This window comes from Lathamus discolor, chromosome 1, assembly GCF_037157495.1.
Source record: "Lathamus discolor isolate bLatDis1 chromosome 1, bLatDis1.hap1, whole genome shotgun sequence".
NCBI classification, from domain to species: domain Eukaryota; kingdom Metazoa; phylum Chordata; class Aves; order Psittaciformes; family Psittacidae; genus Lathamus; species Lathamus discolor.
Genome location: NC_088884.1, coordinates 7,903,578 through 7,916,383, shown reverse-complemented (window position 1 = coordinate 7,916,383; position 12,806 = coordinate 7,903,578). Strand labels below are relative to the sequence as shown.

General features: G+C 38.3%; 1 protein-coding gene across 3 annotated transcripts in view; it reads left to right on the top strand.

Moving 5' to 3' along the window:
* Positions 1–12,806, top strand: part of TBK1 (TANK binding kinase 1) — a 31,514-nt gene that overhangs the window by 1,271 nt on the left and 17,437 nt on the right. For all 3 annotated transcript variants that reach the window (XR_010613516.1, XM_065682823.1, XM_065682943.1), the window contains exons 2-8: positions 3,571–3,691; positions 5,493–5,633; positions 6,370–6,499; positions 7,092–7,273; positions 8,104–8,264; positions 10,246–10,356; positions 11,555–11,734. Coding sequence is in view for 2 of the 3 variants with exons in the window: in XM_065682823.1 (XP_065538895.1) it covers positions 3,605–3,691; positions 5,493–5,633; positions 6,370–6,499; positions 7,092–7,273; positions 8,104–8,264; positions 10,246–10,356; positions 11,555–11,734 (992 nt within the window). In the remaining variant the exon portion in view is untranslated. The remainder of the gene's footprint in view (positions 1–3,570; positions 3,692–5,492; positions 5,634–6,369; positions 6,500–7,091; positions 7,274–8,103; positions 8,265–10,245; positions 10,357–11,554; positions 11,735–12,806) is intronic.

The window sequence follows — 12,806 nt, the reverse complement described above, 5'->3', positions numbered from 1 at the left end:
TCTCCTGGACAACTGTACTTGCAGCTGTTAACAGAGGAAGTACCTGCTTTGTGTGCTTATCCGACGTGCCTGAGGTGGCAGCACGCTGTATGAAGTCGAAGCAGTCAGTACTTCTGCTTCAAAGACAGGGAGTTTAAAATGTCACGGTAGCAATGTAGTCTTTTTCTATTACAACCGCCCCTGCTGATAAATAAAGAAGTGGTAAGTATCAGCAGAGGAGGAAAAAGAAAAACAAAACAACCCAAAAAGCACCCCCAAACCCTTGCAGTGCTAATGAGTCGTGGGGGACAGTAACTCACACTGCTGGTAGGAGAGAGAACTAGGAGGAACTTGTGAGTCATCTAGGATCAGACTTTAGACCATAAATGAGATTTGAAAAAATAGAAAGTTCAGCATTAAATCTGTCAACAGGACCAAACATACAGTTATATATATATATATTATATATGTGCACTTTAATATGAAACTTAGTGAATTGATTTAGGAAGGTAATGGAAAATATGAAGTCTCAGCCAGCTGAATCAAGTCAGAACAAGCAACGATCAGTTCTGAATCAGTCTAAGAAAGGAAATCAGAGGAGGTCTAACACCTTATATAAGTTATTCAACCAAATTATTATAATTTGAAGACTAAAAGCTAAATGAAACTTTAAAAGTGAAAACACTGTGAGAATAGTGTAGACATTATTATTATTAAAATACTATTTTGACAAAAAAAAAGGGTCATAGTGTAACACTGACTCTGGTTTGGCCCGAGGTCTGTGTCCTGGGATTAATACTGGCATAATTATGTCTGTAGTTTCACGAGTGAAAAACCCGGACCTTGAGAACCCATTAGTGACTTGCTGTTTTGTTGGGTTTTTTTTAAATCCATTGGATTCTATTCAAGCTCATCGGTTGCAGGCTTGTCCTGTTTTATTGTCACCCACTGAGCTTCATGCAGATTTAATTCGAAAGAAAGGGATGATCTCATACATGAACTACATCATCTTTATCACTTCAGGCAACGTAATAATTCAGTCTCTAATGGGCTGCTAAACTTTTTAGTATTTGAACACGCATCAGTGAAGAAACTCTGTTTACTTGATCCTCCTGCACGTTTCCTGTCTGCTTAGAAAGGATTCATTATGTTTCTGCATCTTGGAATGAGTTTAATGAACATTGTGCTGAAATACATGACAAAATATGTGCTTACTGGCAGTGTGCCAGCTGGCTTGTTGCAAGCAGAGTTCTAATTATGAAGAACTTTTTAATTTGGAGATCTTTGCAAGTGATTTACAGAGTGGTCTGTGCATTATTTCCTTGCAGACCTCTTGCTTACCTCTGTCTCTGCATCCTAGATAACTCTTTGGCGTCTATGGTAATTGCCAGCTGGGAAAAATTGAATTATTCTACTATTGCAAATTGTCACAGTTAACTGAGAATTGTAGGGGTTTGGGATGTGCTGTTGCGGGTTTATTTGGTTCAGATTTGAGGTGAAACCTTTTTTCCCCTCTCTATATTAAGAACTTTATCTAGATTTTGAAAATGGTGTCGCTGCATGATACTGAATGTAGAGTGATGTGAGGTCTTTGTGTTGTGTCGAGTTCCGTATGCAACATGTCGTTACCTGGATGCTTTGGGACAGTTTTGCGAGAAACTCCGCATCTTATTGTGAGCAAATAGCTGAATGAAAGTATGCAATCTGCAGTCGCTGTGCATAGAGAAATGTGTTCAAAGACATGAGACAATTCCTGTGTCTGTGTCGTGGCACGGGTGGGATCAGGAGCAGCGCAAGGGTGGGTGCTTCAGCAGGCGGCTGGAGCGGGATGAAGGAGCTGCGCTGCGGTGGCCGGCCTGCAACTTTCTCTGCTCTCCTGTAGTACACACCATGAGGCTTGTGCTGGTTTCGTCTTGTGTGCCAGGGAGGCCTCAGAAAGGGCCAACCATCTTCTTGCAACAACATGCACAGGAAACTGTCATTCTAGTAGTTAGAGGAAAGGCTTCTTGGTTTCTTTTGCGTATCAGTTAGCTGTTTCTTATTGGTTAACACAGGCAGATGCAGGGGTCCGCTGCCAGGCTTGAGGAAAAGGTGCTGCTGTAGGACCTTACCCTGGAAGCTACGTATTTGATTTTATAGCCTTTCGCTAGATTTAATGGCAAAATCAGGTTTTTTAATTAACCAAAAAGGGATGGCATTCACCTGGAGCTCCTACAGTTTTGGGGGGTGGGGTGGGGAAATTCTGGCAGTTCTAATGTTGTTTTTAATAATTTTAATTTAAGCAAACGTTTTTTCCTCTTTCTTTTGAAGCTGTGACAACCTGAGCATCTGATAGTTTACATTTCACAAAGGGCGGGCAGTCCAGACTGTCTTTCTAGAAAAGATGTGACATTCCAAATGTGAAGTTTAGAAATGGGAGAAATGTCCCTTAATTTCTTCCTGTGGTCCTAATGAGTAGCTGAAAATACTTGTGTTAACTTGTGACTTTTGTCTAGCTCACGTAAAATAGCTTTTCGTAAGTAGCTAGTTCGGTTCCTTTACAGTTGTACTGAAGTGCAACTTCCGGAGCCCAAGCAATGTAAATAAGTAAATGTGTGTGTGTATATATATATAAAAGATATATATCTATGTATATATGTATATCTGCATCATCTCTAATATGTATTCTTTGGCATACATACCCAATAATGGCATTGATCACAGGTGTTACTGATTTTCAAAAGACCTTGTGCATGTGGTTCTGACTCTTTCCTAGTCTGCTCTCGTGATACCTCATTTGGAGTACTGTTTGCAGTTCTGGTGTCCTCAACGTAAGAAGAACATGATGCTGTTAGAGCAAGTCCAGAGGAGGGCCATAAGAACCTCCTGTGTGAAGTCAGGCTGAGAGAGTTGGGGCTGTTCAGCCTGGAGAAGAGAAGGCTGCATGGAGACCTCATAGCAGCCTTCCAGTATCTGAAGGGGGCCTACAAGGGTGTTAAAGAGGGACTCTTCATCAGGGACTGTAGTGATAAGACAAGGGGTAATGGGTTTAAACTTAAACAGGGCGAGTTCAGGTTAAAAGAAGTTCTTTACTGTGAGGGTGGTGAGGCACTGGAACAGGTGGCCCAAAGAAGTGGTGAATGCTCCATCCCTGGCAGTGTTCAAGGACTGTCTCCACAGAGCGTTGGGCAACATGGTCTAGTGTGAGGTGTCCCTGCCCATGGCAGGGGGGTTGCAACTTGATGATCTTAAGGTCCTTTCCAACTCAAACCATCCTATGATTCTATAGTTCGTGTTACTGTATCATTAAACACCCGTGTACAGCAGAAAAGGGATTGTAAAGCTTTCACTTTTCCAGTTGATTTTTTAAACAAAGTTTGGGGAGTAAAGATCTCAAATGCAGAGAGGGGTTGTGTCTGTGGCATTAGTTTGATTGCTGAGCTTGGTTTTGTTTGTTTCATCTTTTATTCTTCTAGTTGGTTGTTCTTAGTTATTTCTGTATGTCTTTGGAGTTGTGGTTAAGTTGGAGTTTTGTTCCTTCTAATTAAAATAATTCCCTTTTGTGTATTTCACTAAATTATGATTCCATTTATTTAACCTTTTGTTTTTAAGGTGAAAAAGAAAACTGTCTAATCAAAGAGCAAAGATGCAGAGCACTTTGAATTACCTCTGGCTGTTGTCTGACATCCTAGGGCAGGGAGCTACTGCAAATGTTTTCCGGGGCCGACACAAGGTTGGTGAGGAATTGCTAATCTGAGTAATATATAAAACTGATATTTTTTTTCCGTATTTGAGTAGTATCATGAAATCAACAAAAAATATTCAAGATTTAAGCCTAAAACAAATATATCCTTGTTTATATTAATTCTTAGCTTTTAATTGTTAATACTCATCCAACGAAAGTTCTCTACAGTAATTTCTGTGGATTTGTTTCCAATATTGTACTGTTTGTCCTTGTAAAATATGAAATGTTATTAAGTATCCTATGATTCATTCCTCTGTTCTTTGGTTTTATGGAAAAAGTACTCCTCATTTAAGAATTTAAATAGCAATGAAAGTCTTCATCACTTTTTATTACATTACACGATATGTTTTTTTCTTGGTTAATTTATCTTTTCGCAGTTTTCCACTATTATTTTAAAACCCTTTTTTGTGATTTTTATTATTTTTCAATATTCTTTATATATTCTTAACATATTATCCTACTGGATGAAGTTGCTGTTAGTCTTTGGCCTTAAGTCAACGCTTCATACATGTCTAGAACACCATTTTCTTGGTGACATGCCATTTTTAATCAGTACAAAATAGGACATCTTTGAGGAGTTTTGCCATGCAAATGTTTTACTGATGTGTATATTGTAACCTGAGTGAGGAGCTGAGATGACCTTACTTGTGTAGGCCATTCTATTCCTATGAACTTCATGGTATATCTCACAAAATGAAGATAAGACTAGTTGTGAAAATAATGTTCTGTTATAGTAATGACAGTCTGTGTGAAATCAGAGTGAGGTTATATATAAGCTACAGTGCTTTCTGTGTTCCACATTTAACCATGAAGCAACACTAAGGAATAATTTAGCAGTTAATGTGCTTTTCCAAGTAAGTGGATTTCCTCACAGAATGATTCCCCTTTAAAGCTTACGTTTTCATGCTTGCACCTCTCATCAGCCTCTCTAGTCTGAGTGTGTGACCTGCAACTTATCAGTGAGAGAAAACTTTTATCTGGGCACCAGTAGTGCATGTAAGTGTGTTGTATAACAGGAAGGCTTTGTCCTTAGCAAGAATCTGTCACCCACATGGCTGCTAATGTATGCTTATTCCTAGAGTGGTTGCAGGGAGGTACTTGGCCCTAAAAGGGACCAGAACTGCACTCTCAGCTGGTGCTGTGGGTGCCTGAGCATGTTGAGGCTTAGTCCCACTTGAAAACCGAAGTCTCTGACTGAGCTCATGTCTGTGCTCCTGTTACTTATTATGTGGGTTTGAATTGCTTCAGGATTTTGCATGAGTGGTATGTAGTGCCTGACACTGCCTTCTTTGAAAAAATAAAATACTGCCTTATGAGCATAAACAGAACAATAAAGAAAAAGAGCAGTGTTCAGCTTCTGAAAGTTGTCTCTTAAGCAAGCCAAGATTCTCAACTGAAGCATGTGTGTCCCTTACTGATTGATGCAAGTGGCCTACCTCTTGCTGAAATTTTATTTTTCAGCAAAGTTTATGTGCCATTCTTTAATGTGAAGCCCTTCTTATGCTAATTGTTTTTTGTTTTTAAAAGCACTTAGATTTTGTGGGCTAAGACTGAGTTCCCATTCTGCTAGTCTGTTTGCTTCTAGTCTATGTTAAACTAAACCAGGATATACACAGGTTTTTTTAGTAGAATCTTAATTTTCACCTTACACAAAATGCTATTTTGAACTGTTTGTAATCTGGGCATGCTCATATGCACAACAGAGGATCTCAAAATGCTTGGATAATGGCATATATATATTTACAGACTTATGCTTCTGTTTGATTAGTAATTTGCTTGTTTTTAACAGAAAACTGGGGATTTATATGCTGTCAAAGTTTTTAACAGTCTGAGTTTCCTTCGTCCTGTGGATGTTCAGATGCGAGAGTTTGAAGTGTTGAAGAAACTAAATCATAAGAACATTGTCAAGTTGTTTGCCATTGAGGAAGAGGTAATGAACTGTAGTTATGATCTGATGTGCATGGTAGTAACTGCAGTAACTGTCTTTTTTCTTTATCCTTAACTATAGAGGATAAAGTTACATTTTTAAAGAATGGTAACATATATGATGATATAAGTACTCTGACCCAACCACCACTGGGTTTTGGTTTTTTTGTTTTTGTTAAAAGAATATGCTTGCATAGATTATGGTTCTTCAAAGCCATCTCAAGAAGCCGTTGTCCTAAGCTTGAATAAGGATTTTTAAGTTATCTACATGTATGAATATTTAAGACATACTGATAGTGGGAGGTGTGTCAGTAATCCTGATAATTCGATGCTTTTGCTTTGCAACCAGCTAAAATCATGACATAGGACATGTAGAACTGTATGTTAATATGGATTGCAGTTGTGCTGAGAATGAGACTGATCAGCTGAAATGACCCAGATGCTGAGATTAGTAAAGAGGAAAGAAGGACAATTGCTGCTCTCTGCTCTTCTGTGTTGTAGTTCTTCATTTGTCCAGCTATCAGTACTGCTGTCAACCCTCTAAGTGCCTAGAACTTGAGGCTTTCTTAAATTTTTCCACCATCTCCTGGTTAAAATGCATGAAACAATATAAATAACCTACACTTCTAGTTACAGATTTTCTTTTATATTTTTGTAACTAAGATCCTGTGGTTATGTGTGATTTCTGACATCGTTTTCACAATAGTCACAGGCTTACCTTCTTAATTTTATTTTTTCAGACAACGACTAGACACAAAGTACTAGTCATGGAATTTTGTCCATGTGGGAGTTTATACACAGTTTTAGAGGAGCCCTCTAATGCCTTTGGTTTGCCAGAGTCTGAGTTCTTAATCGTTTTGAGAGACGTGGGTATGTAGGTTTTGCTCTTTTTCTAATTTATGGACTGAAACAAAGCCATACCTGTTGTGTTTATCTTGAAATGGCAAGAGATGAGAGATTTGAATGACTGTCAGCTAACTGAGCAAATGAATATGGTCATATGGAGTCACATCTTTTGCTTATGTCTAGATGATATAGATAGCTGCATTAAGATGACATTGCTGTTTAAAGCATTGCTATAATTCTTCGCTTATTTCGGGATTATTTGTCACATGTTAGACTGATGCCCAGTGACAATCTCAGAAGAGTCAATTAGAAAAATAATGAGGCTTACCTGTGTCTGCCTGTTACAGGATTTTCGTTTGTTACTTTAATGGGAAGATGTTGCCAAGAGCAGGAGATACTATAATTTAGCTGCTTGGAAAAAATAAAGAAAAACGTTTAGGATATTCTCTGGTCCTCGTCTTTTTGTCAATTGAGTGTCCCTTCTTATGTCCGTTTCCCAGTGAGAAAGTAAAAATGTATGTCTTCATAGCCTCAGTTACAATTCAATGCTTATGCAGTTTGTGTCAAGATGTATACATAAATTCTGTATTATCTCTATTTTTCTTTTTAATGGAAGTGGCTGGGATGAATCATCTCCGGGAGAATGGAATAGTGCATCGTGACATCAAACCAGGCAACATAATGCGTGTTATTGGTGAAGATGGTCAGTCTGTTTACAAACTGACAGACTTCGGTGCTGCAAGAGAACTTGAAGATGATGAACAATTTGTTTCTCTCTATGGCACGGAAGAATATTTAGTAAGCTCATATGATTTCACTTTCTCTTGAACTGTTTGAAGCCCAGGGCTGTTTGTGATGAGAGTTGAATAGGTGAAGGTTGGACTGTTTGGAATTGTTTTTACAACTTTAAACCTTTTTCACGTTAGGTCATGCCAGGTCTTCTGCTGATGTGAGCACAGTAGCCTTTAAATAATTTCCAGGTCCAGCCTCCATTGCTGCCTTCTGTGAGAGGAAGACCAACAGCATTTTAGTAATGAATGTCTTTGCCTTTATCTCTGTAGATATTTTTCAGTTTGAAGATATTATCTCTGTAGATATTTTTCAGTTTTTTGTTTGAGCTCTTGTGTGATGTTAAGTGTAGTTAAGATTCACTTGACACCTTAGTTAACTGAAGAGAGGCAGGCAGAGAGGCATCAACATAATCATCTTAGGATAGTTTTCTTCCTGCCATGTTTTTCCACATGCAGTATTGTAACTGATATTCTCCTCTGCTGTGGGCCTTTTTCTAGTTTGGTTTCTTTCGTTTCAAAGTCATCTGGAGGAATACTGACTTTCACCTCTTTTTTTTTTTTAGTTTTATTCTAATAGTCAGCATTTAGCTAAAATTTTATATATTTTTGTAGACCTTTAATGAAAGTGGTTATCATACCTAGGAATACTTTTGTGATATCCTGTCAGAATAATTTAAGCAAATTCTTTGATACAAGATAACTTTGCTATTTGATTAAAGATCTGAAAGTTTAGAATGACAAGTTACCTTGCTGTGAAATGGTAGATTAGGGTATTGTTCTTTGATTTGTTCATAAGCAATTCCAACTTCTTTTTTTTCCTGCGTTTTTTGTCTTTAGCATCCTGATATGTATGAGCGAGCAGTTTTGAGGAAAGAGCATCAGAAAAAGTACAGAGCAACAGTTGATCTGTGGAGCATAGGGGTGACCTTTTACCATGCTGCAACAGGGAGTTTGCCTTTCCGGCCCTTTGAAGGACCTCGTAGAAACAAGGAAGTGATGTAGGTAATTTAGAAGGAGAATTTTATCTGTTTGTAAAATAAGTCAGTCCATGACATGCTTGTTATGAAAAATCCTATGCACATGTAGTGAACATTAAAATAGTGAAAATATTTAGGGAAAAACATTCTTTAACTTTGTGGTTTAAACCCACTAGGCAGCTAAGCATCAAACAGCTGCTCGCCCACTCCCCTGCAGTGGGATGGGGGAGATAACTGGAAGGGTAAAAGTGTGAAAACTCGTGGGTTGAAATAAGTTTAATAAGAGATAAGTTAAATAAAAAAACAAAAGCCACTAAGAAAAAAAAACCCACAAAAAAACCCACAACCCAACAAGTCCAACACCCCCCCCCCCCCCAAAACTGAAAGGAAAACACAACCCAGAAAAACAAATGGTGCAAAAAATCCCCTGTTCCTCACCATCAGCCAGCTGACGTTGGTTCAGTCTCTGACAACTGCCATCCTGGAAATTCCCCACCCCAGCTTTTATTGCTGAGCATAATGTAATATGATAGGGGATATCCCTTGGGGTCAGCTTCCCGTATCTCCTTCCAACTTCTTGCCTGCCACCAGCCTACTCACTGGTGGGCAGTGTGAGAAGTAGAAAAGGCCCTGATGCTGTGTAAGCACTGCTCAACAGTGGCTAAAACACCCGTGTTATCAACACTGTTTTGGTCAAATCCAAAACACAGCACTGTATGAGCTGCAGTGAAGAAAATTAACTCTTTTGGTCCCAGCCAAAAGCAGTACAAACATTCTGCTTCAACAAGGATTGTACTGTGTTGCACTTTAAAACCTGAGTTAAGCACGAGAGCTCCACCAAAATACTGATGTTTTTCCACATATCTTTCTTTCACCATGGTACTGGGATGGTCTGTTGCACTGTGGTATATATCACTTGGATATTCAGGCAAAATCACGGCATGTTTACACAGATTTCCAGTGCTGCAAATTTTTCTTGGCTTTTAAGTGATTGTCTTTCCAGGCAGTCTTGAAATGCATGCACCACCCATGAGATTTAAGTTTTTTGAGTAGCATGGTTGCGGACAGCGGCTGAAGATAACAAGAATAGCTCCTGACTGTGAAACTGAAGTTGTGTCTATGCTGTGCTGTTTGGAACTGGTTCCTGTTTTGCCTTAGTCTAGTTCTATTTTGTTGTTCTGTGTGTTGCATTTAAAAAATAAAGCAGGGCGGTACTTGGGACCTCTCATAGGCCAATAACATTTCCGTCCTGGTACTCCTTGCAAAGCTGACTTCAGTTTTCTTAGTTTAAGGAACTGCCCATCTTGTGATTGTCTCACAGGCATTGTTGTTGTATCTACTTGAGAGATAAGCCAAGAAAATGTAGTTTTTATGTGCCTTGTTCTCCAAAAAGAGAAAGCACAACTGAAATTTTCTATTGCAAAAAAGCCTATTGCTCCTAATTTGTTTAATGAGAAATTTGAGAAATACTAGCCTGATCAGTACAAAGTTAGACAATGCCAAATTGTACGCCAGTTGCTAAATGTTTCCAAGTTAAAAGTAATTTCTCAGAGTCCATCCGCTGTTCCTTCTTTATCCCCAAGTGACTTTGTGTGGCTAAATGTCATCTCTTGCCATGGAATATGTTAGAAGTTAGTCATGTAAATGCCTAATTTGAACAGCCTCAGAAATCTGACTCTGATTAATTAAAACTTGTAGAAAAGAAAAAAAATCAGCTTCCTTCAGTGGTTCCTGAAGTCTCTCCTCATTTTTTCCCAAGCTTAGGTAGACAAAGATGTTTCTCCACACAGCCCTAAGTGTTTGATTTTCATTGTTTACTGTTTTAGCACCGCTCTCTGTGAGCTTGTAAGTAAAGCTTCCCAGTTATTGCACCACCTACAAATTTAGGCCAGCCCATTATTTCTATTTATCTTATTGATGCCTTTTGAGGATCAGTTACCAGACCTATGTATGTGTAAGAGGTAGTAGTTGAAATCTGTATTATTTTTATAATGTATCACAGGTACAAGATAATCACTGAAAAGCCTTCTGGTGCTATTTCTGGAGTACAGAAAGCAGAAAATGGACCAATTGAGTGGAGGCGGGAGATGCCTGTTTCTTGTAGTCTTTCGAAGTAAGTTTGAACTTCTCACAAAATGTTTCAACACTACTTGATTGGGTTTTTCCAATTATTCTCTCAGGATTGCATCTTTGGAACAGAGATCTGACTGCTGCAGTTGCTTTCTTTGAACTCTTCAGTAGGTCAGTACAGTCTACGTTTAGGTTATCAAGTGTTTTTTCTTCCCATCCAGCCAAGTAGTTTTATGGTTGCTAATTTACAAATGGGCACCTGAGAATCTGAAGTAGTATGAGTAGAAGAAAGATTATAACTCTATTTTCTCCACCCTCAGGAAAGAGTATGAAGATTCATTCGTCCAAGAATGTGACTTCAGACGTTACAAAGATTAGGCAGTAGGAAGGAAATGATAAGCAAAGACAGTTCAGAGACTTGCATTTTTGCCGTGGAGGGGAAAAAAATCGCATCAGCACATTTTAACATCTTCTCATAGCATCTTCTACATTTTTTTATCATCATATGTTTGCTTCATGTGTCATAATCCTCAGTAAGAAGGGTCATGGAAGATCTAAGATCTGAAAATGATCTTAAAAACACCTCCCATAGCCCATTTACCTATTTATATTCCTGAGACTTCCTCAGTATTTTAAAGTTACTGCTTTTACATGGTAAAGGGAGAAAGGAATTGTTCTGTGAACAGATCCTAGAAATAAATGTTTCTGAAAGCCAAATATGGGGATCCATAAGGGGTGTAGAGTGAAAGTCTGGTTTATATCCATGTGTTTATAGTGTGCAGAACTTACAATTTATATGTATTTTTCATGATAATGCTCAGTTGTTTCCTTTTCTTATTCCATATAATTAAAGTGCTTGAAATAATAAAGGAAGCAGACTTTATTAAACATCTGTTCACGCTAATATTTTCAAGTAATATTTGAACAGATTTTACTGTTATATGTTTAGTACTGAAGTGAGTTTGAGTACAGCATCCACTGACCTCTAATGGGGCTGTCTGTCAAATTGTTTTAAAGTAAGCTCTGGTGGCTTATAAGCACACTGACAGCCCCGTTAGAGGTGTGCATAACGTTAAAACTTTGAAGAGGTTGCTCCTAGTAACACAGGAGTGGGATCCATAAAGTTTCTTGCAATTCAGATTTACATTTGTGAGACAAGTAAAATGAAGTGTTGCAATTGCATATAAGGTGAAAAGATCCAAGTAGATCCAGTTGTCTTACATCTTCCTGATGTCCTCTAGGGGTCTGCAAGTACTGCTCACACCTGTCCTCGTGAACATTCTTGAAGCAGACCAGGAAAAATGCTGGGGGTTTGACCAGTTCTTCGCAGAGACGAGTGACATACTGCACCGAATGATAATCCACGTCTTTTCACTACAGCAGATGACCTTGCACAAAGTTTATATTCACAGCTATAATACGTAAGTGTTCTTGTTCTCTGTTTGCATTACCGTGTTTTCATTCAGGCAAATTGTACTGTGAGCTCAGATCACCGCTGTTACAAATCCAGTAGCCTTCCCTTGGCAGTTTATCTGAGGAAGCTTGTAATTCTCCTGTGCAATCCCAGTGCATAGAAGCCTGTTGAACCAAAATAAAAATAAAATCACTAAAGGTCAGATCAGTTGATCTTAAACTTGGTCTTCATCAGTGACACAGACTTAATCCTTGATGTGTTACAATGTATGTTCTTAATGGAAGCCAACTCATTCCACATTTGTGTACCTAACTTACTGACAAGGTAGTTTTCCAGCGACTTGTGTTTAGCTCTCTCTTTCCTTATCTTGTCCTCAAGAATACAGAAGGTGCACATCAACTGTGTCTGACATAAAAAGCTCTTACAGGGGCTCTGAAGTTGTAATTGATACAATTTAGGATCCTAAGTTATATGGAGTTCACTTTATGGTCATCGAGTGCTGATGTTAAAAACTGTAAAGTCTGGTTTACAATTTGATACAAAAACAAGTGTCTTTTCTCTGCCATACTTCAGATGATACAGAGGATGTGTCATTTGCTGATACATGAACAGTTATTTCATAAAATGTGTAAATACAGTTCTGGCCTTTTTCAGTTTTTCTACTGTGTCATTTTTATTTGAAAGAGGCCAAATGCCATTTTTGCAGAGAAATTTTGCCTGGAGCTCAAACTGCTATTTGTATTTTATTTTTTAACATTTATTTTATTATTATTTACCTTCATGATTATTTATATACTAGCTGTAGTATTAAGAAGTGATAGTGAGCTAGTGCTGCACAGGAGGCATATTTGTCCTTCATGTTAGTGTGCTTAAGGTTTTTCTTTTGTGGGAGGTTTTGTTTGTTGGGTGGTTTGGGTTTTCTTCTTTTGGAGATGTGGGGGAAGAAGTTTATTGTAAATTATTATGCCTAGCATCCATTGACTGCTGGTAATAAAACACCAGAGTGTATTTGGTCTTCCTTCTCACTCCTGTTTTGGAGATAAATCTGGCTGTCAGTTTACAGGCTGAATGTAAGGTGT